General features: G+C 44.3%; 1 protein-coding gene across 3 annotated transcripts in view; it reads right to left on the bottom strand.

Moving 5' to 3' along the window:
- pk (prickle) overlaps positions 1-26,290 on the bottom strand; it is a 70,601-nt gene that overhangs the window by 3,535 nt on the left and 40,776 nt on the right. For 2 of the 3 annotated variants that reach the window (XM_002059957.4, XM_070210404.1), the window contains exons 2-3: positions 2,731-3,352; positions 685-798 (exon numbers count right to left, since the gene is read on the bottom strand). In XM_002059957.4, the coding sequence (XP_002059993.2) occupies positions 685-798; positions 2,731-3,352 (736 nt within the window). Of the gene's footprint in view, positions 1-684; positions 799-2,730; positions 3,353-15,852; positions 17,263-24,766; positions 25,520-26,290 lie in introns of those variants that run through there. The other variant, XM_070210403.1, reaches the window with a different exon arrangement.

Raw genomic sequence — 26,290 nt, 5'->3', positions numbered from 1 at the left:
CGTTCAACTAGGGTTCCATACCCTAACAGAGGATATTCTAATTTCGATGTTGATGATAATCATAATAATGATTGATAATAATAATAATAATAATAATAATAATAATAATAATAATAATAATAATAATAATAATAATAATAATAATAATATAATAATAATAATAATAATAATAATAATAATAATAATAATAATAATACTTTATACTCTGTAATAATAAGCTCTCAGCTAGTTCACTTATACCTGATTACAGTCAGACTTAACTTATGTAGGGTATATGTAAGGGTATTAACGCCTCAGATAAACCAAATTGGATTTTCCTGTCTTTTTTTTTTGCATTTGGTTTTTGTTACTTTCATTGTAGTTTTGTGGTTTTTGCCAGGGGTGCCAGTTCAGTTAGTTGCACTTGTTTCCTTGATTAATTAAAAGGCACAGGAACAACAAAAGCAACAACAATTGGTCTGAGAATGTGTGGGAAAATTGCTGGCATTGACTTTGATATGCCGTTGCCGTAATTCGAGTTGTCGTTGCGAGGACACGAGGCCATTCAATCACGATAAAGAGCAAAAAAACGCGCACACATTTGAATAAATACCACGAAATTGGCAGGGCCAGTGTCACCCCAGGAACGCATCGTGGAATGGAGTGGATTACAGCGGGATATAGGAGACACTGGACTACACTCACCTCGTTATCATGCGGCGGCAGTTGATGCAGCAATTGTCGCACACGATACTGCTCTCCGGGACTGTTGACGTATGGCACTTTGTCGTCGGGTATTTGCGAGAAATACAAGCGAACCTGGCGAAAAAAAAAAGAAAGAGAAATCCAATTGAGAATTGAGTTTGGCTGCAATGGAATGCGCAGGGGTCACACACTCAAAACTAAGCTAAAACTAAATGCTTGCAAAAAAGGGGTTCAGGCTCAGCCCCAACGGATCATCTAGCACAACAACAACTTCATGATCATCATCATCAGGTTGGGGGCCTGTCAAATGCTGCGCCTGACTGCGACACAGCAGGTTGCTGCCCAAAGATTTTTCTTTCCTTTTGATTTTATTACGTTGATTTGGCCATTTTGGCCAGGTTGAAAGGTGCGCAACGTGCTGCCACGGTCAACTTCTAAGCCGCCTCAGCTGCTCAGTTTATTGGCCACGTTTTCTATTTTTTGTTGTTTTTGTTGTTTTTTTTTTTTTTCAAGTGCGCCGATTGCCGTGAAATTCAAGCATGCGATCTGCCAGCAAGTGACCACAGTCTGAGGCAGCGCGACGCCACTCAGCCAACTGCCTGCCAAACAACTAACCAACCAAGCGACTGCCAGACGGACAGACGGACGGACGGACGGACAGAGGGACAGAGGGACGGACGGACGGAGGGACAGAGGGACAGCGGGACGGACGACTGACTGACACATGGCTTATGCTGCGTCAACGTAAATGGCTGTAAATAAATTTTCAATTCTGTTTGTAGCGTTTGCCAAAAATACTATATGGCATTGGCAATGGCAATGGCGGCCAGCTGGGCTGGCGTGCTTGAATGGGAAATACCCTGTAATGAATGTGAGCAGACGCTATTACTGCCTAGCTTACCTTGATAAGGCTTATGTGTGGCCTTTATCTGTTTGGAAAGCAAGTTTTATATCTGGAATCAATGACAACCTAATATATTTCAGAATGCTTAATGTATTTCTTTTATTATTTTGATATAAAGTTAACTATTTATTCAAAAATAAACTGCGTATAAAATAAAATAACCTACATCTCGCCATGAGTCATCTGCTTAAATAACAGACTCTGAGTACTCTGAGGCTGCAGGTGGTTTTGAGTGGTTACCTTAGAACTCAAATAAGTTCCGCTAGAACTACCCGAATTTCAATATACCCACTATCAAATATTTTTTGTTTATAGGACATTTAAGCGTCTGCATGCGCGACATGTGATAGGCGCTGTCAGTTTGAGCGGGATTAACGCGACCCTATGCATACTAAAAGAAGACTGAGGCAGCATGTCAAAAAGTTGCCAACGTCTCCTGTGGGCCTGGTCCAAGCCCAGGCCGAGGCCCGGCAATAGTCGTTATAGTCAGAGCTAAAAAATGTCCCTAAAAAATGGTTAGTAGCGCGCTTTTGGGCGCGTCGGCCGCTGGAAAAGATTGCGCAAGATTTATTTGCCATTGGCGCATATTTTACGCAAATAATTTATGTGGCGTTAACGGCAGCCAAAAAATAATTGAACAAAAAATTCGTTCAAAATGCCGGCAATACTTTTCTTTTCTTCTAGTTTTGTGTTTCTTTTTGTGCATTGAATTGGCCATAAAAATGGCTTTGAGAAATGGCCAACAAGCGAGTAGGCCGCAGCTGGACTTTGGGGTTTCATTAGCGCAATCTAATTTCCAATATGCAGACAGCCTGCGAAATGACAGTCTAGAACGTGGCCCACACGTTAGGCAGCCCAAAAGCTGTCCACGGCCAGATTCCAGACTCGATCGCAGCCCAAAGATGCGAGCTGCGTGCAAAGTTCCCGTTCGCTATCGGCTCGGAGGTAAGCAATGAAGCCTGACTGATTTATGGCCTGCTGATGACCAGCTCTGCGGTCTCGTGGCGTTGGGCTTAAGTGACAAAATCACGCACAATAAGTCAAGTCAAGTCAAGTCGAGTGGAGTCGAGTCGCGTCGCGGCGAGCTTATCTGTGCACACAAATCACAGATCAAGCAACTCCCAAAGGGCCTGAGAACTCACCTGATCCGGTCGCAGGCCAGGCGGCACCCATGTGTACTCTTCGAGCGCACAGCCGCTGTCATCGTCCGAGTGCGACTGTCGCTGCATGTCCATGTGCGGCCCGGCCAGAAAGGGCGCATGCGCTGCCGCTGCGGCCGCTGCTGCCGCCGCCGACGATGAGGAGGAGGAGCAGTGGCCCGCTGGATGGTGCAGCAGTGATGGCGGTGACGGTGTCGACAGCGCCGGCGACAGCTGATGATGTGGATGTGGATGCTGCTGCAGCTGGTGTCCATGTTGCGCATTGGTATACTTCACATTGCCGGAGCAGCCCGAGCCGGCGGGCGAATACTGTCCGGCAACAGCTGCTCCCACGGCTGGCGGCAATTGCATGGGCAGCTGCTGATGATGCGGCGGCAAGTATTGCTGGTGCCGCTGCAACGGCAGCGGCGATGTGGGCAACATGCCCGCATTCTGTGCCGCATACAAAGCGCTCGCCGAGGAGCTGCTGGGCAGCCCGAGATTGCCCAGCGCTGGCTGGATCGCTGGCAATGTGCCATGTCCCTGGCTGGGCGAGAAGTGGCGCGGTAACGTGGGTATCTTCTGCAGATAGGAGATCTGCGTTAGCGGCGTGCGACTTATGGGCCTAGAAAGAGGCAGGGCGAAACAGAGAGAGAGAGAGAGAGAGAGAGAGGTTACATTTAGATTGGCTTTTAGTTATTGGCATTTTTGTGGCGTGGCTAATTTTAAACTCAATTAAAATATTTTCACAAATTACATGGCGGGTTAAAGGTTCTACGGGCTGCTGCTGGGAAATTGTGGTAAATGATTTAAGTCCCACAGTACATGGCCAAATCATATTTATAATGTATTATGAAACCGCATACAAAATGTTTTTTGCGCTTATTCCTTTGTAATACGCGGGATTTATGCGGTTTTGCACTTCCTATATATATCTATATGGACATGTAGACATATATATATAATTTTTTTCAATTTGAACAAGCTGTCAATTTAAGTTTGTTTTTTAAACGGATTGTTTTTTTTTTGAGCTGCACATCAAAATGAAAATACAAATGCGCTTCACAGAGTTTACACAAACAAATCGACAGCTCATAATGCTCTTGTTGTTCGTTTGTCTGATATAAATATATATATAAATAAATATATATATATATTCATGTATATATTTGTATTCGCATGTTTGCTGTTGTCTGCTTTCCGGGCCCTTGGGCTGTCGCTTTTTGTCAATCTGTTGTATGGCTGACATTGTTATCCTAGCTGTGCCCCGAAATGCGCTGCAAGCAAATGATGCGAGCTTTTCGACTGTGTTGGTTTAGATTTAAGGCAATAACTGTTCTAATTATTAATGATGTTTGTGTTTCCTTTTATTATTAAAGTTTCAAATGCTGCGAAGTATGTTTGAAAGATTTCCTAGGTAGTCGAAATCGATCCTAAAAATAAATCTTTTGTTTAAACTAAAAGCTGCTAAAATGAAAGATCGTTAGCTCCACATGATTAGAGTCTATTATTTCCATGCTCAACTTTTAGAAAAGTGTTACCTAACGTTTGCTTTGTATAAGTTGACAGCTATTGTAACAAAGACACTCAAAAAGATTGTTTCCACAATATGATCTAGGATCTTTTATTTTCGGAGCACGATAAACATTCAGAAAACTTGTAAGGAGACGTTTTATCTGGCAAAGCTCTATCTAAAAACCTGGCAACTGAACTAGAATAAGAGGCAGGTGTCTAGGAAATATGTTTTACCACAAATCCCAAATGACCTACGATTGCAATTGTAGGGGATTTGATGCTCGCCTTATATCAACCGCGGCACGCACCATTTCATGCCATATCAAAGGATAACTGCGCATTGTCTGCGCATATGTAACTGTATCTGTGACTTTGTGGGCAAGCGGTGGGTGGATGGGCGTTACCAGCTACGACTTCGCTTGGATATATTCAGAAATGTGGTTGTGTGTGTGTATGTGTGTGTGTGTGTGTGGGTGTGTTTTTGTGTGCCCATGCGGGCGTTTTATCAAAACAATGTGTCCGCCCTTTTGTTGTTTTTTGCGGGCCATGATGATTTAACCAGGCGAATTCATTCTTTTTGTTTCCGGATCCGCATCCACATCCGCGTCCGCTTTAGCGATTGCAATTCCATTTCTAGTTCGCTGACTGCGCCGCAGTTGCTGATGTGTCAATATTTTGTGGAAGGTGGCACGACGGGCCAATTCGAGCGGTCGTTGCGGTTTGCCCCGCAAATTAATTGCGCAGATTTTTGGCTTTGCCAGCCAGTTAAAACCAGCTAAAATGTAGTTTCAGCCATTGTTTTATGGAGCGTCGACATTTGCATTTTAAAGCGCAAAACGCTATAGTTGGCCGCTGGTCGCGGCCTGCGGGACGGGCAAAGAATGCGTCGCTGGCGTGGGATAGCCTAAAGGGGAACCAGTGCACGTGCAGTCACAGTCACAATCGCAGTCGTAGTCGCAGTCACAGTTGCAGTCGCAGATGCAGTCACAGCTGGAGACAGATGCCAACGGCGGACAGCCAAAAGTGTTGGCTGCTGTCAAATCAGCTGCATTCAAACTCAAATTACAAGCCAAACAAATGGCTGAGGGGGGAGAGTGGGAGTGGGAGTGGAGCAGGAGCTGGCACTTTGGGCATGGGACTGGGAGTCTAGACCACGCAGACACTGTTCAACTGGGGACCGGCTTGGTCTGGAAACGAACAAATGAAAAGCGAAGCAAATGCAAAAACTGTGCCTAAACAACAAATTTGCTGCAGCCAGGAAAATGAGAGGAGGCTCCAGCTGCAGCTGGAGTGCGAGCAGGAGTCCAAGCTGGAGCTGGAGCTGCACAGTTGAGGTCTGTCTGTAGTCGGAATTTATTGTGCGACCAAATGGTTGGCTATGCTGTTTGGCGACCTGCATTTCTTTTCATTTGCGCGCCGCATTTTTGCAATTTGCAAATTTATTGTTGACTGCGGCGAATTGCGTAAAATTGGCCAGCAATTGTGGCCAAGTTTCAATTTGGAGCCAGCCTTTATTAAGCCATTAAAGCAGCGGGCTGAAAATGGAAAGTGCCCGCGGGCTAGGCCAGGCCAGGCAGAAGCTAGCACAAATTCACAACTCAAATACGCACAAATTTGCAGCAACAATGTTGCTGGCAACATGTTGCCAAACTGGCTGCTGCTATAAAACGCAACATTTTTTATATTGCGCCATAAAAGACCCTTGAGGCATGTGTGTGTACAATAAATGCGGGCATATTCTGGCCTGCGGGCAGCTGTTGCCAATATTTGTATTTGCATGGCCAAAGCATAAAGTTGAAGAAGAAGAAGCAGCAGCAGCAGAAGCAGCAGCAACAGTTGAAAGGGTTCAGCTTGAGGCTGCGGCTCACTTTGGCAGTCGTTGAACCAAAAACAAAATGCCAAAACTGGTTTTTCCCACTTGGTTTTCATTGCCTCCACTTCGTGCTAGGCTCATGCTTTCGCGCCCTAAAACTAGTTCAAAGCGTTGCCATTGATAAACCGCAACTGCTCCGCTCCCCCTCCGCTGTTGCCGTTGCTGCTGTTGCTGCTGTTGCTGCTGCCTCTTGCAGCTGCACGACCGTGTCAAGTGGTGGCAACATCAGCTTAAGCACTCGCCATCTCCATTATATATGCTCGAATATAGTTTTGCAGGCCCCAGATCGTCTGTACTATATTTAGCTGGGCCGCTTATCTGGCGGCTGGCATCTAAATGAATGATCATTATATACGCCACAGCGAACGCGTTGACAAATTGCAAAGACGCGCCGATGGACGTCTCAATGGCTGCCGCAAGATCTGAGCCATGGCCCAACATCAACAGCAACAACAACAGTGGCAACAATTGGCTCACAGTTTATGCGGTTAGCTGGGCCCACAAATTTGGGTTAATGCTTTGGAGGCGAAAGTTTCCACATGCTAGTTTTCCATAGCTCAGTTTCAACTCCAATCTCCTCTCCCCCTATTCCGACCGACAGGTGGTCCCTTAAATGACGTTTCTGGAATTTGACCAGTGAGACTTGTTTAGTAAGTTTTACGATGGGCAACAACAACAATTATTGTCCAGGTTCCTTTGCGACTCCTGCGAACAGCAGCGTCTGTTGCGTTTTATTGTTTTACAGCTGCAGGCATAGTTAGGGATAACAGACCAAGCGGTTGTCGACTGCTTAATACCCTGTGGCAGGCTCAACGATTAACCATAAACCATTTCAATATAAAAATATGACAAGACAAGAGGCAACACTTCAATAAATGTCAACTCTATCAGCTGTATTTCACATGCTGCTAAAAGAAAGTACCCGGCGTCGTTCGGCTTAAGTATATTGTGTTGAAAATGTAAGTGTTCGGCAACTGCTTGTGTAATTCGCCCGTAATTGGACGCTGTCCATATCTATGCATTCGCACGAATCGAAGATCTCAATTTCATATATTATAGAAGTTAAAGTCAAAACCAAACGAGCATATATACAGCTTCTAACTTGAACAAATATCATATTACTTCGCTTTTACTTTAATCATATCATGCCCAACTGCATCCAGAATCTAGGATATATATGTACATAGGACAACTCCAACTACAAGTGTCTGCCCGGTCAGAGCTTTATTAAAAGCCATGCAGCTAGCTCACAACTAGTGCGATTGTCATAAACGATTTTTGAATTGTCAATAAAAATTGCCGTAAACTTTATGGCTAACATGGAGGAACACACGTAAACACGTACACACACAAATCCTTACGTCTAAGCTCCGTGGGCTTGCTCCATCTCCATTCCGTCTCCATCTCCTCCTGCCATTCCCGCCCAGTTGGAGCATTGTGTCTGGCTGCCCAACTACAGCCTCCCAGCGACAGTCGCTGTCTGCCGCTGTCAACATGACATTTGGCGTGTTGACATTTTTATTGACTTTGGCAGCGACTCGTACTCTTGCTCGTACTCGTACTACTCATGGCTGGTAAAAATTCCACTTTGTTGTTGTACTCTTTATTTTTTTATATTCTTTTTTTGTTTTTTGTTGCAGCTAAAAGTTGATTAAGAATGTCTGCGCGCAGCCAGAGAGCCCATGCTGAGGCCCATTCTCTGGCTGCGTGTGGCCAGGCATTGCATTTATTGCGCATACGCCAAGTGCCACTAATTGCACACACAAACACAAACACACACACACAGAGGGAGAGAAATCAATTAAACGACTAACTGTACATGAAAGGCAGCTGTTAATTTGTATGTTCAATTTAGAAAGTCGCGCATAAGCAAAATAATTGCATAATTTTTGCAGATCACAACGTGAATTTTCACACCAATGCCGCAAGAGAAGTGCCCGAAGAGAAGAAGGAGGAACAGCAGCAGAAAGGGGGGGCGCAGCCAGATCCCAGGCAAGCAAAGAACAAATTGTTTGCTTATCTTTTGGTAACAAAGCTGATGACCAATTAATGTTGTTGTTGTTGTTGTTGTTGTCGTCGTCAACATTTGCAGGCGGCAAAAATGTTGCTGCAACATTTTGCTGCGGCTTTTAGCTTTTAGCTTTGGCTTTTTGCTCTGCTAACGGCAACGAAAATTGTTTTGTGAGCGTGCAAATTTTCACAGCTGCTGCAACAGCAACAACTATGCCAGCAATTTGTGCCCCTCTCCCTCTGTATGTGTGTGTGTGTGTGTGTGTGTGATGTTGCGCGGCAAACATCGAAGCAAAGATGCCACAACACTTCAACTGCAACAGCAACAGCAACAGCAACAGCAGCAACTGAGGCGATCTTCGAGTGTTAGCTGGAAACAAAAGCAGGTTTCAGAACTCTGTCGGAAAATGCAGGGAAACGTTGTTTGGCTGCCTGCACTTAGCTCGACTTGCAGCTCAGCCCGCTGCGCTGCTGCTGAAAATTGCATCATCAATGCAAATTTGGCGCGCTAAATGCTTGTCGCGAGAAAGAGGGAGAGAGAGAGAGTGAGAGCAAAAGAGACTGAGGCATCGCTTGTGACTTAACGGCCAATAATGTTGACTATGGTAATTGATTCGACGCGTTAGTCTTTTTCTCTGTTGCGGCCAACGAGCTGCTGCTGCTGGCCAGCTTCTAATTAATTTTTAACTCGCTGTAAATTCATCAAAAAATTGAAACGCATTTGTTTCGGGTCGCCTACTGATTGAATCTAGCCATGAGCGAGAGGGCGACACTGTCGTCCACTCTATTGGCTAGCCTGTGTGTGGCTTGGACCACAACCACGACCAAGAGCAAGACCACGACCAAGTCCAAGTCCAAGTCCGAACAGGCCCACGGCTAGCCAGGCAGCCAGGCAGCATCCATCCATCGAGCAAACGGTCGTTGTCTTTGGTCTATGAACTTGTTTTTTCTCATCTGCCGCTCGTTGTTTTTAATTGAAGCCGTGTCTTTGCTTTTTATGCTTTTTGTTCATCTTGTCTTCCTCTTTTCATTTTTTTTCTTCTCGTCTTCGTCTGGGGCTATTATAAATTATGCGGCTGCTTCGATTTTCATTTTGATACATTCATGTTTCCTCAGTGCGTGGTGATTATGCTCAATTTTGTTTTTGACCATAATTACTGGACGGCCAGCCATTCGGGCATTTGGGCCAACCATTCCGTGTATCCGTTAGCTTTTAGCATTTCGTTGCGGCTCATCTTATTATTTGTTCGTGTTTGGACTTTTTTGCCGTTTGCTAAACAAATTGGCATTGATTGATATTTATTTCACCTTTGGCACTCGAAAAAGCCAAATTCAATTGTAAAATACATCAGTCGAGACATAAGCACATCATCTTGCCAGTTTCTGGGGATAAATGTTTTACTTATTATCTCATTGCAGACCTTGGCCTGGGGGCATTTCTTGAGTTCTGTTTGAGTGTTTTGATTGAATGTGTATTCAATGCTTGTGCAAATATGTATTTTAATTGGACTTTTAACATTTATTTATTATCATGAAGAGAGGAGGTGGCTAGTAGCAAAGTTTTGGGAAGCTTGTGTTGGTTGAAAATGAGTCTTGTTTCTTGACTCTTGACAAAATGGACGTAGGCGCAGATAAGACTCTGCTCTATGTGAATCTCAACAGTTGTTCTGGTTGCTCCACTCCATCAATTTCTTCCATTTTGTGCCTCTCAAAAGTAATCTCAATTGCTTTTAAATATTGTCTAAGCCACATTAAGATATGTTATTCAACTGTGGAAAATTAATTCATATTCCTAACACCCCAGAACCACATTTGAGGCACATAAATCACTTGATTAAAGCCTTGGCACCTGCCTTATGCGGGCAATAAAATTTAAACGCAATTATAAATGACATTTGCAGACGCTAAACACGTCCGCCCCAACGTGGTGGGGGTAGAGTTGTCGTAGGGGGGGGGGCAGGGTGCGGGGGCTTGTTGCAACAGTCAATGAGGATGATTTATGTGCGAGGCTTCTTAACAAAACTGTTCACAAATTAACCGTAATATGATTTACAGAAAGCCGCTTTGCTGCCGCTTTTTTTCCCAGAGTGCAAGTTGCGCCTGGCCATGATTTATGGCCAACTGCAATCGGAATCTAATTTCTTGGCCATTAACAAAACCAAAGCAGAGCAGCAGCAGCAGCAGCAGCAGTCAGAGAAGCTGCTGCCTACGCAGCCGGCGCAGCATGTTGGCCGCTGCTTCTTTTGAAATCGAACTCCAACTGCGCCGCAGCGTGTCTGGATTTGGGTTCTGGCTGAGATCTTGTTGTGGTTGTTGCCCCCAGTTGTGTTCTTGTTGTTGCAACAACAAGTCGACAACTGGCTCAAAATTAAGCGCAGAACTTTTGGCAAATGTTGACAAAGTCAAACGGTAACTGCACGTAAGAGAGCACAGCATCTTGGCTGACTGTAACTGTTCCCTCTGGTATGTTGACAACTGCAGCCGGGCCAAACATGGCAAATAATTAGCTGCTAATTGCTTTTTATGAGTGCATGACAGTCGATAACATATGCAATTGATGTCCAGTGATAAACGGAAACGGCTAAGCGCAGGATTGTCGGCGCCGATGATAAGCAGTTTAAGGCTGCTGACAGAGAGAGATAGGGAGAGGGAGTTTAAGGGGGACGTTGAGAGGGAAAGAGGGAGGCATTATGGCATGGCTACAACAGTTGCACGGCATAAAAAAGGCAGATTTGTCATCAGCATTAATTTATTTACATTTTTCTAGCTCTCAAGGAGTCATTGTTTTGATTACATTGAGAAAAAAGAAAAAGAAAAAAAAAGCAAGCAGTTAGTGCATATATCATATTGATATTTGTAATCAGAACGAGATTTTCCAGTTTTACCAAAATTCAAAATGTTGAGAAGAAAAATAAAACTGTTTCTTCCATTTTTTCCATTAACGGGTGTTTGTGCCTGGAGCCTAAGATCTAACTGCTTCTCTGGATTTGGGCACAGTCTACCTCTCACTTCGTGTATCGGATCCGATATGAATATGACAAAGATTTTATTTGGTTCATGCGTTTGTATCTGATTTCGATTCTAAGCCATTTTTATTGCTTCGTTTAGGGACCCTGACAATTGTCATTTGTTTTCTGAAATTGAATTGTTTCTTGAATTTGTTCTTGAAATTCAGAACTGGCAGCTGCTTCTGTTCCTCTGTCATCTGATAAAAAAATCGTCATTTCCAGTTTTCATTACGAAACATCGCAACAGACATCAATAGTTGTTGTTTTTTTGCGGTGTACTCGGCGTATTCGACTGCTCGAGAGGCTGTTCTCGATAAGGTCTACATAATATCAAATGCACACAAACAATGATAATGCGCAACGTGTCGTCGTGTTGCCGGCCCCAAAAACGCTTATCATGATTAGAAATGAACGCCGCCTTGCCACTTGCCACTTGCCAGTTGCCACATTGGTAGGAAAAACCAGAAAAGCCTGGCCACCAACTTGGGCTGGCAGGCTGGCAAGTTCAACAGCTAACGAGGCAGGAATGCAAAGAGTGTTAATGCAACAACCAGCTCTCCGCCCTGCCACCGCTCTGCCGCTCCATCCCTCACACTGTGCAGCAGGTAAGTGCCTCGTCGAGTGGCATGCAGGCAATTTAAATGCAAAGACTGCGAAGGCTGCGCCTCGCCAAAGTGAAGCTGTCAATGAAAATTACGCGCGGTTTTTTCTGCTGCTACCCGGCTGCTGCTGCTACCCGGCTATCAGTAATAAATTTATAGGCTGCATGTTGTGCGTGTGTATGCGCTAAATGTTTAATTAATTAGCGAGAAATGCATTAAGTGATTTGTTGCCGCTTAATATGCGGCTGCCAACTGCGTGCCCCTCGGCTCCAAACAATGCTCCAAAATCTAACAATGAAGTGTCTGAGCGCGGCGCATGTCATTCAGCTGTCAACTTAGGCAACAAAAGACAGGCACAGATCTGCATAATGCCAAAATACGCACCAAATGAGAGTGTGCGAATGTGTGTGTGAGTGTGTGCGAGCTGTGTGTATCAAAAGGTATACATAACCAATTGGCTAACGTGGGCGCAGACATGCTGTGGCTAAACAAAATGTATCATGAGTTGGCAGAATGGCAGGAATTCTGTGAGCTTTAGTTAGTGATGGACACGTGACACGAGATGGCACAATCTGGCACGATACATTCGTGTAAAGATCAGAGATGCAAAGTAAGTAGGACTGGATTTGAGTATATTCCAGCATGGGATTTGTTCTACAGAGAGAAGGTAGCATATCAGATATATATATCTACTTATACATCTACCCTATATTCTTTGTATATTTCACTTCCAAAAGAATGGTCTTGCATATCACATTTTTTGCATTGTGTAAGCCGACACGCGCCCATCCCCAAATCTAAAAACGATTTCAATTTCTTTTGGGCCATGCTGGTATCTGGCAATCGGACATGCCCCAAGTGATTTGCGTTTGGACACTTTGACAGCTGCTTAAGCGCTTAAGAAATGCCTCAGCGCGTGTAAGGGCAACTGGGCTGGCTTATGGACATTATCGCGGCTCAAAATCACGCTTTAACAGAATACACAATTAATATGCGGCGCAATTGTTGGCAATAAACAAAAATGTATGCGGGCCAAAAGCCCTACCCTGGCAGCCCTCGACGCGCAGGGCTTTAGTAATTAGCATGGCGAGCATGCGCGAAAGAAGAAGAAGACAGCGATGAAAAAGAGTTAAACCTTAATGTTAAGAAGAGAAAAACATTACTTTAATGGCCTGCCTTATTTTTATATTTTTTATTTATTTTTCTTTTTTTTTTTCACAGGGACAAAATCATATTTTATGGTTTTGCATAAATAAATCACAGAGGCGGCGGCTCACTTGTTGTTCGTCTCTCGCACTTGACTGGCGCCGTCTGCCGCAGTCTGGCTCAGGCTCCACCTCTGCAAATGGCACTTGGTAACTTGGAGAGTTGGCAACTGGGCAAGTTGGCCAATTGTCTGCCTGGCAGAGGCCGTGCCAGTTGCATGCACTCACAAGATTTGTTGCGTTTTGTTTTTGTAATTAAGTTGCATCCACACAGTGCTGCAACAACAGCAGCATCAGCCAAGTCACACAAATGCCTCGGTAACGCCCCAAAGTCATTTGTCAGGCGCTTTTGGCTCAAATGGCAAATGTGGCAGTGGAACTTGGCAGAGTTGTTGTCGCTGCTGCCCAAGTGCCCTTAATGGCTTTCTTAATTAAAAACAAAATCAATATAAATGTCGTTCTCGCATATTAAGGCGTTTGCATTGACAAATGCGACAAGGTTTCCAACGATTGTTTATTTAAATCAATCGACAAGGGAATTGGAAAGACATTCGCAATTGATTATTGCATTTTGTATGACAGAATCAGCTGTAGCAAATATCTGTTGAATTCTATATCTAATTCCGAGCCTTTCGCTTTTTCGCGTTGAGTAAGTCATTAAAACAACTGGCTGTAATCTTTAGCGGGCCTTGATAGGAACGATGTTAGCAAGTTAAGTTCAATTCTTTTTTTAAATACCAAAAATACTAAAAAATGTCAGCCTTGTCTGTCTACCATGTCTGTCTTTATGAACTTAACATGTCTGATGGCATTCTATGCATTTAAGAGGATATTTGCTAATCGAGTAATCTTATTTATACTTCTCGTACTTAACTTTCTCATTAGGCAAATGTGTAAGCACTGTACATTGGCTTCCAGCTAATAATGTTTTGAGAGAGACATTAGGCTTGTCATTAGAACAGAAAAAAAAGAGGCAGCAGCTAGCTGCAATTGTCGTAAAAAGTCAGGCTTGAGTAGACTCTAGAGCCCTGCTTTAGCAACTGCTGCGGCTAGTTTATGTAGCGAGAGCAACTAGAGTCAAGTAAAGCTCAAGATTTATGCAACTGTCGATGGTAGTTAAGATTGAATTGAATGCTTAGACACGAGCTGAGCACACAGCTTCATTGCGCAGCGACTGCTGTAATTTCAGGTAAAACCTGCAGCCATTAAGTACGAAGACGACGTTGGCAATGGCCATGGCCATTGCGACTTACGGAGTTGCAGAGATGCTGGAGTCCAGCTTAAATGATTGCCGGGCAATTTTTTAATAACTTCATTAAGCGTCGTGAAGAGTTGCAATTAAAATGCGCCGTATATCAGTGGGTGCATTAGGAGCTGTTGGCAAACGATTTGCCAAATCCAAGTCAAGAACTAGTGAGAGAGGCAGACAGTCAGATAGTGAGAGGCACAGACTGGCTGCGGGGCTAATTTGCCTGACTCGCGTGTGGCAAATGGCGGCTACTGAATTCCGAATATGAAATTCCTTTGCTGCTGGTTTCTTTGATTTTTTTTGCAGTTTTTGTTTTGTTTTTAGCTGCTGGCAGTTGGCTGTCAGGCAGCATCAAAACGGCGTCTGTTATTATTATTAATTATGCTTTCGAGGTGCGTTCTAGGTGCTCTGGGCTGGGGCCCTTTCCTGTTGTCAGCCCATTTGAAATGCATTGATTTGAGCGCTGCTACCTTCTATGTCGCCTTCTGTGTGCAGCATAATTCAAAAACAGCAGCAGCTAATTGAGTTGTGTTTTTGCCCCTGTTTTTCTTTTTCTTTTTTTTTTGTTTTTGTTTTTTGCAACATTCCATTTGGCTAGGCTTAGCTCTGGGCAAGTTCGTTGCCTAAGTCTTTTGTTTTGCGAGTGCATAGTAAATCATAAAAATGAGCGCTGAGTCTCTGCACAATATATGCAATATTTTAGCGCTCGACTGCAGCCAAAAAGGCAATGTCATGACACTGCAGAACAATTGCAGCGCATTCGGGCCCCCACTCTAATGGCTGAATGTGTGCGCTTCCTTCAGCTTGAGGCAAGCCTTTGAGACCAGACGGTCAGACAGCCAGACAGACAAGAAGCCAGCCAGCGCCCATATTTCATAAGCTGCGTGCTGCACAAACACAATAACTTAGGGCCACAATATTTGCATGGCATTATGCACAATCATGACATGAGCCACAGCAACAACAACAACAACAGCAGCAGCAAGCAACTGCTGCTCATGTTTATGTAAAGCGAGCCGCGCCAGACAAAGGCACTGGTAAATCACACTTTGGCAGTCGCTGTCGCTGTTGCTGTTGCTGTTGCTGCCGGCATATGCGGCGTATGCGTAACCCGAGCATGAGATGCCGTTGCCGTTGTCGTTGTCGCTGTCGCTGTCGCTCAGTTGTTGCTGCCGCTGAGTGAGTGATGCGCATGCACAGCAACAGCAGCGCTCAATAAACAAGCGAAACCGGCCGGCCGGCCAGTCAGCCAGTCAGCCAAGCAAACAGCGCCCAAGAGCTAACAGCTAACAGTCAAGCGTTTCGCATCGGTTTCAATTTCAACAGCAACAGCAACAACACACAGAACAAGTTGTTGTTGCTGTTGCTGTTGTGCGTTGCTGTTGCGTGCAGTTTTGCGGTTTTGCTGCAGAGAGAGAACACGCAATGTGTGTTCATTGACTTCTGGTGCTGCCAACTTGCGCAACAAGTTGTTGCTGTCGCTGCTGCTGCCGGGTAATCAATCATTATTTGCGCAGGGCACCATCAGCAGCCACCAGCAACCGCCGCCAACAGCAGCAACCGCAGCAGCAACCACTTGAAAAGTTATGCATTTAAATTGTCAGCGATATTGCCACTGACAAATGATCAGCAGGAGTGCAGAGGGGGGGAAAAAGTTACTCACTCATTTGACTCCTGCTGTGTGGATGCGCCTGCTGCTCCTGCTCCTGCAGCGGCAGCTCCTGCTGCCGTGTCCATTTCAGCCATGCCGACAACCACTTCCGGCGGCTGTGCGTTGCTGCAGTTGGAACTGTTGAGCTCATTGAAAGTGAAACTGATATCGTGCGGATCCTTAAACGGCTTCATGCTGCGTGGCAGGCTGCGCTGGCGCAGGCTCAAGTTCAGAAACTTTAGATCGCTGGCGGTAAGCGGCTGCAGAGCAGCAGTGGGTGCAGGAGCGGCTGTGGCTCCAATTGTGGTGCGTGCGGGCGGCGGCGGTGCAGCGCGCTGTTGTTTCTGCTTGGGCGGCAACGCTGGCTTGGGCTCCTCCTCGAGCAGTTCTTCCTCGGACTGTTCGATTATCTCCAGCACCTGAGCGGTGCAAGTGGTTCCAGTGTTTTCCAGCTCGGCCTGCGCCTCAAGCTGCATGCTATAGTACTTGGCTATGTGCTCGGTGGCATCCGCCGTGCTGTAATGCTTGCCGCGAACCAAGTCGCCCAAATGATCCGCATCGATGCCAAACAAAAAGGGATCGTCTAGCACAGTTACCTTGGCATTGCGCTTGGTTTGCTCTTCTGGCGGCGACTGTTGAGGCATCGGCTGTTGTTGCTGCTGCTGCTCCTTGTGCCTGGCCTCGCCCTTGACATGAGCACGCAGCGAGCGTAGCAGCTTTTTGCTGCGACGCGGCGTTGTTCCCGACGATTCGCATTTGGCGGGAAACAACGGACGGCTGCTGCTAGCTGCTGCTGCATTGTTGCTGGTTACTGGGCGCTTTCTGCCGGTTGTTCGATGCTGCTGCTGGTTGCTATCGCCCAGATCGATGCCATCGTCCGCATCTTCGCTGGCATCTAATTGCACTGCGATAAAATCGCAATCGCCAGTGCCAAAGCCAACCGTATCGTAGTCATCGCCCGTTCCCGTCAATTGGCAGTTATTGTTGTTGTTGTTGTTGTTGCTGCTGCTGCTGGCATTGTCATTTTCATGATTAGCCTCGTTGGCGCTGCCGCCACTGGCCGCCAGTCGCTGGGCAGCCGCCTTGCTATAGAGCTGTCGATAATATTTCTGCTGGTCGCCATACAAGAAGCAGACGCGCCACCATTGTTTGCATGCCAGCAAATTGGCGGTACGTGGCACCACCGCCGGCTCCAGGCTGCCCGTTGTTGCCGCTGCTGTTGCTGCTGTTGCTGCAGTTGCTGCAGTTGTTGCTGCTGCGGCTGACAGGCTGCTCATGTTGCTGTTGCTGCTTATTATTATTGTTCTGGGCTTGTAATTATTTTTAGTGGTTCAGTGACTCTTTTTATGCTCGCTGCTTGTTAGCATTGACATTTTTTTTCGGGTTTCGTTTAATAAATTTTCATGTTGTGTTTTTGTTGCACTGGAATTTATGTATTAGCATTTTCGTTTTATTTTTATTAGTTTTTTTTATGGCTTTCTTTTTCGTTTTCAAATTAATTGTCTACATTGTCAGGCGCTACACTGATTGGTTGGGGGGGCTGGCTGCACAATTTATTGATTGAGTTTAGCCACTTTCACAGCTGAAAAGGAAAATGAATGCAATGTTGATCGATCGGCCGGCGGCTGCATCTAATACTCAAGACTTTCCCATTCAAAAGGCTCATTTCGTATGCAGCACAGAACAAAGAACTTGCCACAGCAGCAGCAGCAGCAACAACAACAAAGAATCTAACACTTAAAAGTGCCTGCGATAGCATCTCGGCTGCAGAAGAACAACAACACGAAGCTGTTGCCACTGTTGCAACAGCCTCACGGAAGCATTGGATCGATTGAAGCTGTTGCCGCAGTTGAAGCTAATCAAATTTGCGGACATTGCCGCCGTTTACACATCGAATAATGATGGCGGCTGCTGCTGCTTCTGCTGCTGCTCAGCAAATAGCGAAGCGTACACATTTACCACTAGACGGGGTCGCGGGCTGGGGGCCGTTTAGTCACGCCTCTAATAAAGATAGCTGCTGCTGCTGCTGAAGAACTCCAAGCTAAGTGCAGCTAAAGCAGTCAGTCTGCCGTGCGCTGATGCCCTTGTCAGATAATAATAACTTCATCTTCATCATCATCAGCATCAGCGGCAACTGCAACTGCAACTGCAGCCCATAAGTTGCACTGGCGGCCACTTTGAGTGGTGGCCAAAGCCTTGGCAGCAATTGCAGCTTAGCAACTGTCAGCCATGTGTGTGTGTGTGTGTGTGTGTGTGTGTGCGTGCATTAAGCCGCTTTACGCTCTGTGCTTTTAGCCTCACTCTTTCTCTCCCTATCTTTGTCTCTCTCGCACTCGGTGAGTCAACAGCGCAGCAGGCGTTGTCCAAGCGGCTAATGGATCCAGCTTATATTATTGGCATTATCTTGAAGTTATGAATGCAGCAGCCGCAAGCTGCTGCTGCCTCAAAGTGTGTGTAAGCTGCATGTGAATACGATATAAAATAGGTTTGACACACAGCTGTCCATCAATATTGAAGCTAAACACAATAGAAATATGTCTGCTGCCTGACAAGTGCATCAGAAAATAGTCAAGATTCCATAACATAGTCAAAAGTGAACCGATTTGTATTATTTAATAGTTATTTAAAGCTGTCTGACTGTGAAAAAGCTGTGATACACGGGGTTGATTATTTCTTCGCTCTGTCTTTGAGCTACGCGAATTGACAGATTAAAGCTATTTTCTAGATTTATGGCTTCTAAATTTATGCATTTGTGGAAACAAAATATAGTTATTATAAACAAATTTCATGTACTCCTACCTAATAAATGTATGGCGCCATTTAGATTCCAATTATTTAAACAATTGTTGTTTATGAAAGTATAAAACTATATTTCAAATTGCATCGAATTTCGATGTGTTCGACTTTTTGAACTAGTTTTTTAATTTGACTTTTAATAATTATATTAATAGTTAATTAAATTCGAATTTTGCCAGAGTACAGCTAAATGCTCTTTCTAAGCCTGTCGCAACCCCAATTTCATTCTGAACTAGCCTACCGCATGTGACTTAATTGCACTGAAATGCACTCAGAACTAATACACAAAAACATACACACATACTCTATGTATCTGTGCCTGCCTGGCATACGTGCACATAATTGAATTATAAAGAACAACTAGTGGAGCAAATGCAATCATAACTGGACGCCGCCTACATAAACAAACCAGAAACTGGCATTTGGCTTCCGGTAAAAGAACAGAAATGAAGATGATTTCCAGCCAAACAACTGCCGCTTGCCACAACAATGTTTGGTTGCAACCAAACAGCCAAAGAAAACCGCAGCACGCGATGAGAATGTGGGCAGTGCAGAGTGATCCGCAGTTAGAAGCCCCAGTCCCAGTCAAAGTCTCAACTGGAGATGGAGCTGCGGGTGTGATTAGCTCTGGCAAGCAAGCGGTGCAGCAAACCCGTTCAAGGCAAAGAAATGCCGCACTTGGCCATCTTTCACATGTGCCACTAAAGCTTAGAGTCAGCTCCAACTCTCAACTTGGTTCAATTGCATGTGATTAAAACGCGATCACACAATAATCATAAAATGCAACTGCTTTGAGGGAGCTCGGCAACGAAACCGAAACACTGATACGCTTTAAACAGTTATATGTTGTGTGAATGAAGTCTCTTAAAAAAAGGAATTCCTAAGAAATATTTCTGGAATTTAAATCTCAATTTAAGCGAGATAGCGGAAGAGAGATCAAAGATCTGGGTTAATTGAAATAGGCGTGAATATTATTATATTTGCAGATCTTTCATTAAAGCAACCTTCAACAGATCCTTGTGAAACTTTTGGCAGACTCGCCAGTATCTCCTCTTCATTAATTAATACCCCAAGCCAACTTTTACTGCTGGCCCGTAAAGATTTCCTCTGGAAATAGCCGCATTGAAATAATTTCCGCTAGTTTCTAAAGAGCAGGCCCCATTTGGGAAAATGTGAAACAGCGCTTGCAGCTAAAACAATAATTAAATAAAATAATACAAAATATAGGTTATCCGGTATGAAAGTTGAATCTAATGTGTTACCAATTTAATGATACAGTTGTTATAACCTAGCCTGGTCTGAACAACTAAATGAAGTCGAGTGTTGCAACAACAACAATAACAACAACAACATGAGACAAACAAAAACCCAAGAGACTTAAGTATTTGCCGCACAAAGACTTCCGGCGAGGCCAAAGCCAACATGATGGGAAGTTGTGTGCGATCGCGAGACTTAAGAGAGCTGACTAGAGAGAGAGAGAGACCAGGAGAGTGAGAGGTGGGGGTATTCTCTGTAGACTGCAATTACCGTTAGTATTTATTGATACACAAGCACGGACATGTGTAAGCGACGCGATCGGTGTCGCGATAGTCAGCGCATAATTTATCAATAAAATACGATAGTCTATTGAATATCGACTTGACCCAATGGCCGAGACAAGAGCAACAACAACAAGAACAACAGCAAGCAGCTAATTGATTGGAATCGCAGCAGATGCTGCAGGCAACACTGCGATATGTAGTCAAAACGGGCATTTGCATTCTGACTGGCAGTTGCCTTTTTGACAGTCAGTCAGCCCTGTCTCGACTGACACTAGCCTGGCTAAATTGGCAGCAACTGTTGCTGGCGTTGTTGCTGTTGCTGCTGCTGTTATTGCTGGCGGCGCTGCCATCAATCAGCTAGCTGCAATTGCCTTGTCTAGTTTTATGCTGCCTTTTATTATGACTACTTTTATTATTATTTTTATTTTCTTACGATTTTATTGCATTGCAACATTTGTCAAGTTGCCAACTTTTCAATGCTGCCGGCACTTTTTTGCTCTCCCCCCTCTCTCACTCTCTCTCCGTCTCTTTCTGTCTCTTTCAGGAAAAATTGCGTGGAAAATGCAGCCAGACAGACTGGCAGGCGGGCAATTAATTTGATTGTTATTTATGCATATTTGCTGCAATTGCAGCTGTTAATTTGCAGCAATGCGGGTTAAAAAGTCAATTGCTTTGTCTTGGTTTACTTTTGTGTGCAACGCTTATGCCGCTGGCCAGGTCAGTTAGCCATTACGAACTGAGCCGGAAATTGTTGGCCAAAATTGAGGGTTCACTCAACTGGCCAACAGTAAGCCGGAAATCTGCGCTTCTCTTTATCTAGGACATCTTGGAGTATCTGCAGCATTTGGCCCACGCCTGTGCACGACTTTGAACTAATAAACGCCCTTTTGTTGTTGCCGTTGTCTAGGACGCCCACATGCCATGGCTACATGGCTACACGGCCACAAAGATATACAGAAGCCGCTCTACAGAAACCAAAAGAATCCGAAAAGCCAACCGCAAACTGAAATTCTTGGTAAGCAGCATGTGAAAGCCGCACTCAAGTATATTTGGTTTTTTTTATTTTTTTTGAAATTGTGTTATCAAAAATCTCAGACAATGCCCACAAGCCTCTTTGAGTTAAGTCATCGCATAGAAAGCCGCTGCAGACAACTCATTTAGCTGCGACCTCTGCGGATGAGAACTGTAAATTATAAATGGTAAAGATCATAATTTTCAACGTGTGGATCAAAGTCAGCAGCAGCTAGCTGACACATATTCGATATTAGCATACGAATGAGGAGCGTACAAAGCGAGCTATGTAGCTTTAATAACAGGCGCTACAATATACGATTTACCAGTTATAACTGTAAGCTTAGCAACAACTTGATGCTCTTCTTGTTGTTGTTGCACGTCAAGTGCCACAGCAGCAGCGACGGCGGCAGTGGATGATGATGACCGCGCCCGCTAATGGATTAACTTGTTTGTATATTTTATGTGGCAGCCTCAACTATAATTTAGACACACTCTCTCGTCTAAGGCTGTGGAAATTCTAATAACACAGTTTAACCACAGATTTGAGTCCAAGTGAAAAAACCAAAATGCTTTTAAGCAGCACAGAAAACAAGTTTTAGCCTAAAAGTCTTAGCCCATTCTAGGCGCTCTAATGAGCCATTGTCTAGCTGCTGCTGTCTCATATTTCATTGAGCCCGATAAATATCTAACGCCTCGGCTAATGGCTGCTGGGCTCCGGGTCGATCATTAAGCTGTTGCCGGAGTGCAAAATGTGTCTGTTTTCTTTGTTTTTTTTTTTTTTATTATTGTTATTTTTTGTCTGGCAAATTGATTGGCTTTTAAATGAATTTGCTGTCATACGATGGAAATTTAATTGCATTGAACTGCGCACAGGCAATGCAAATGCCAAAAAAAAAAATAAATAAAAAATTAAGAAGAAAAAGAAAAACTTAAATGAAAGTCACACCTACTGTGGGCGTGGGCGTTCGGCTGGTTGTTGGTTGCTTGGCTGCGCTTTAATTAAAAGCCAGTCGTGTCTTATCTGCAGAGAGACGGGCTGTACGTGTTGTATGTCAAATGCAATCAAAATACAGCGTTTGCTCCATTTACAGATTGGCATCGAAATCGGCACAAGCCGATCGCCCAGAGCGATGATGGCTGTGAACCAGTTGTTATCTATTGCAAAGATGATTTGCACGCTAACGCGAGCGGACAGCTTGACAGTTACAATTGCGCAGCATATCGATAATGATGTTGTGGCTGACGATGATGATGATGATGATGATGCTGGTTGCATGCATGCGCGGTCAGGCTAGGCAATTGAGGCAACGGCAACTATTTCAAGCTGACTGCACTATCATTTATCACAGCGTTTGCGCCCATTCTCAGCAACTGGCTCAAACAGAGCGGCGATCATTAGCGGTCATAAGCAGAAACTTCCTCATTTAAATAGTCGTAATGTTGCCTAATTAATTTACGAGCAGCTTTTGGCCACTCTTTATGATTTATGGGACTAGGCATGCGCAGGCTTATGCGAGATTTGCTAACACGACAACAAAAGATACAACAATATTTGGCTAATTGCGTGCTGGCCAAAACAAAAAAAAAAAAAATCCAAAAAAGACGCGCTCAATTAGCGTCGAAAAAGGCATAAAAACATTTCTGATATGTAAATGATTAATGCGCCACAATCATTTCAGTTGCCAAAAAAGATAAAAATGTTCCGTAGACATTTCTATAAAAATTGCTATGGCTGAAGGAATGCGCCCCAACGAAAGACTTAGGCAACGAACTTGACTGATGCTGATGCTACTACGAGACGCGCTGCTGTTAAACGGTTGTTGACCCACTCTAAACATCGCACACAACATGACACACACTCAACACACACCAACACACATCCAGCTCATGTGCTTTGTTATGCTAAATCTATAAATAACTGTAAAATGTTTCGATTGTTGTGTGTGTTTTGTGAGGCGTTAGTAATAAATCTGTGCACATTAAAGCCACGAACAGTGTTTACGCTCTGACAATTGCGTGAAACTAACAAATTAACACAGCCAGCAATTGGGGGGGAGAAAAACTTAGCCGTAATTGCCTGTTAAGCATTTGTGGCCATAAACAACAGTTGTTGTTTTTGATTTCGGCCGGCGGCTGCAGCAGCCGCTGCTGCATAATTAACGCCAAAGCGAAAAGAATTTTGTGGCCAAAAAAGGCGCAACAACAAATTTAGTTGGTGTTCGGCCGCTGCTGCGTAATCATAAAATATGGCCGCAAATTGCAGGCCAGCTGACGCTGCCTTGGCACTTTCCTCTGGCGTCGTCTAGCTAAATGGACACAATTAACCTGTATCTTGGTTAGTTGAGCCTGCCCCGCCCCCCAATCCCCCAACCACTCCGCTGATGCTACCAGTTCCGCTTGTCAATCAAATAGACACCAGTTGCGGCTGCTGCTGCTGCTGCTGTTGCGTCTAGTTTTAATTAAAAAAGCTTTTTTGCTGCGCAGAAAATGGTAGCATCCACAGTTGCCAGTTTTAATTAAGGCGTTACGGCCTGCCCGCCAGAAGCTGCGTCTGCATAGCCAATGAGTGTATTGGCAGCGGCTGCATTTAACACTCTCGCTTCAGTTTATGCGTTGGGGCAGCAAGCGCTTTGGCAGCAAGCGCTTTGGCATTTAACCCAATAAAGCGCCTGCCATACACACACACACATACATACACATTAATTGGCATGTCAGGCAATTAGAAATCACAGATAATTTAACAACCAGAGCGCCCACACACGAGTCGAGTTACAGTCGGATCGAAAAGTTACATTGCGCTGCTTGTCAATAAGGTGTACCAGGTCTTAACATGTTTTTTCGCAGCAGCCCACACACAGTGTGTGTACACACTCACACACACACACACACACACATGTCAATGGCTGCTGGGCTAACAAGCCATTGTTGACACATTGCAGCCATGTTAGAGCCATGTCATTGCAGTTGGCTTGTGGGTGTATTTTGGACGCACGTAATTGGATCAGAAGCTGCATAGAGAAAGCCGCCGCCAATAATCAAATTATTTGCAACTATTCAGCTGACTTATAAGGCTGTACAAGTGTGTGTGCGAGTGTGTGTGGCTTTAAGTAGTTTTTATGGCGCTGTCCAGCTGGTTGGCTTATTTGGTTATGACTTCATTTGCAGCGCTGAGCGTGGTGAAAGTGCGCGAGATGCATCAAAAATAAATCAAATAAAGTGCGCTGACGTTGCGCTTAATGTGGCATGGCCTTTATGAATGGCCATTAAGTTGATGCTGTCTCAAGTTCGTTGCCTAACTCATTCGTTTGCGCACATCAAATTTCATAATGATCGCTCGATTCTCGGCGCGCTGATAAAGACAAAACCAAAAAAAAAAAAAAAAAACGCACACAAAAAGTCGTTAAGCCAGCCGCAGCGACGCCTGTGCTTGGCATTTCAAATAAGTTTCGAATTTCATTTCAGTTTTTTATTAATATTTTTTTTTTGTAATATCTTATGTGAACCTTTTTTATAAATCATTTTTTTTCTCGTGTTGTGTATCGCACTGTTGACAATGTAGACACCGAACGACGCACCTTTTGACACTTTGCCGCGCTGCTGAGCGGCTTATCCATGCCGTCAGCGAACTCGAGAACTGGATCGGCTTTTTGTTAAGCTTTGGAAACGCAACTTTTTGCTTATCCTTTGGAACCGCACTGGCCCGCTTTATGGGCGGGATTATTGTGATTGTGGGTTCGGTTAGACGTAATTCCTGCGCGTTGCTTTTATATCCGTAACGCAGTTATGCTGCTATTCTGTTAAACTTTGGCACTCGGCAACGGTAAACGACAGATCTGGCGCACGACAAACTTGAAGCGGGATCGACCCCGGGGACCCGATTCACAATGACAACAACGATGCGCGCTGGCAACAGGTGCAAACCGTTCGCGTTCGCTGTCGCTCTCAAACTGCGCAGTCGCACATGCGACGAATGTTAAGAAAGAAGCATGAGCTCTCAGTGCTGTTAAATTAATTGTTGCATGCTTTTAGGCTGCACTATACGTAATGCACAATTCTTATAATTAATGTTTGCCCAAATCTTAATTCTGTTGAATTAGTCTCTTTTAATTAATTGGAATCAACAAATTATTTTTCTGCATTTCATTTGTTTGTGACAAGCTATATGTGAACGTTAAGTAAGTGCACTGTTAACCCAATAACTGATATGGCTGTTGTCGGGCTAAGTATGCGAAATGTGATCACGAACGCTAGATGGCGCTACAGCTTCAAAAGCGCCTAAGAGATGCAACACTTTTTGAAATTAACATTTTAGCTTAAATAAAAATAAATATTTTAATCAAATTTTCTTTATATCAAGATACCCATAATTTACTTTATAATGAATGGGTATAAATATTTTTGGGTCGCATTTTAAATGAATTTCTGAATTTGCTGAGAGCTGAAAAGTCTTTCAAGATCCGAGAGATTAACAGCTAACCGTCTAGCCATCACGCGATTGTCGCCCAAATGATACTGATATTCTTAAAATTGTGCAAACTATGCGAAATTAAAAAAAATCTCAATGTGTCTCTACATAAGTACATGTTAATTAGAGTAGGCAAGAAGTTCAAGGTCACTTGCATTTCCCAAGACCGCATATTGAGCATAATAATGCCAGTTACTTGGTCAATATGTGTGTGCCACAAGAGGCCGACGCTGGCCGGTCATTAAGTTGTGTACGACATTAGCGCTTGATGGTTTGTTGCGGTCTGTGGGTTAATTAGGGATCAAACAATGCGAACGAGAGCGGAAATGTTTGCTCTTTTTTCCGAGCATTGACTTGTGATTTATGAGCGAGACTTCAAAGAGCGCTGCAGCGTGTGAAGCTGGCGCCTGGGGGAGCCCCAAAAGACACTTACCCAGTACATGTAACAATAGAATAAGGAATCTACGGTCGGCTTACCTGCAATAAAAAAATCAAATTAAATGCGTATTAAATGTGGCATATAACTAATATAGGTTAGCTTAGCGTATGCGATGGGGTTGCTATCACAAAATCAATTTGGCTAATTGCAAACATAATAGCCTCGTTAGTCGACACATTTCAACAGACACCAACG

Source organism: Drosophila virilis, chromosome 5, assembly GCF_030788295.1.
Source record: "Drosophila virilis strain 15010-1051.87 chromosome 5, Dvir_AGI_RSII-ME, whole genome shotgun sequence".
NCBI lineage: Eukaryota > Metazoa > Arthropoda > Insecta > Diptera > Drosophilidae > Drosophila > Drosophila virilis.
The sequence above is the reverse complement of the archived record's forward strand: the minus strand, read 5'-3'. Positions and strand labels throughout refer to the sequence as shown.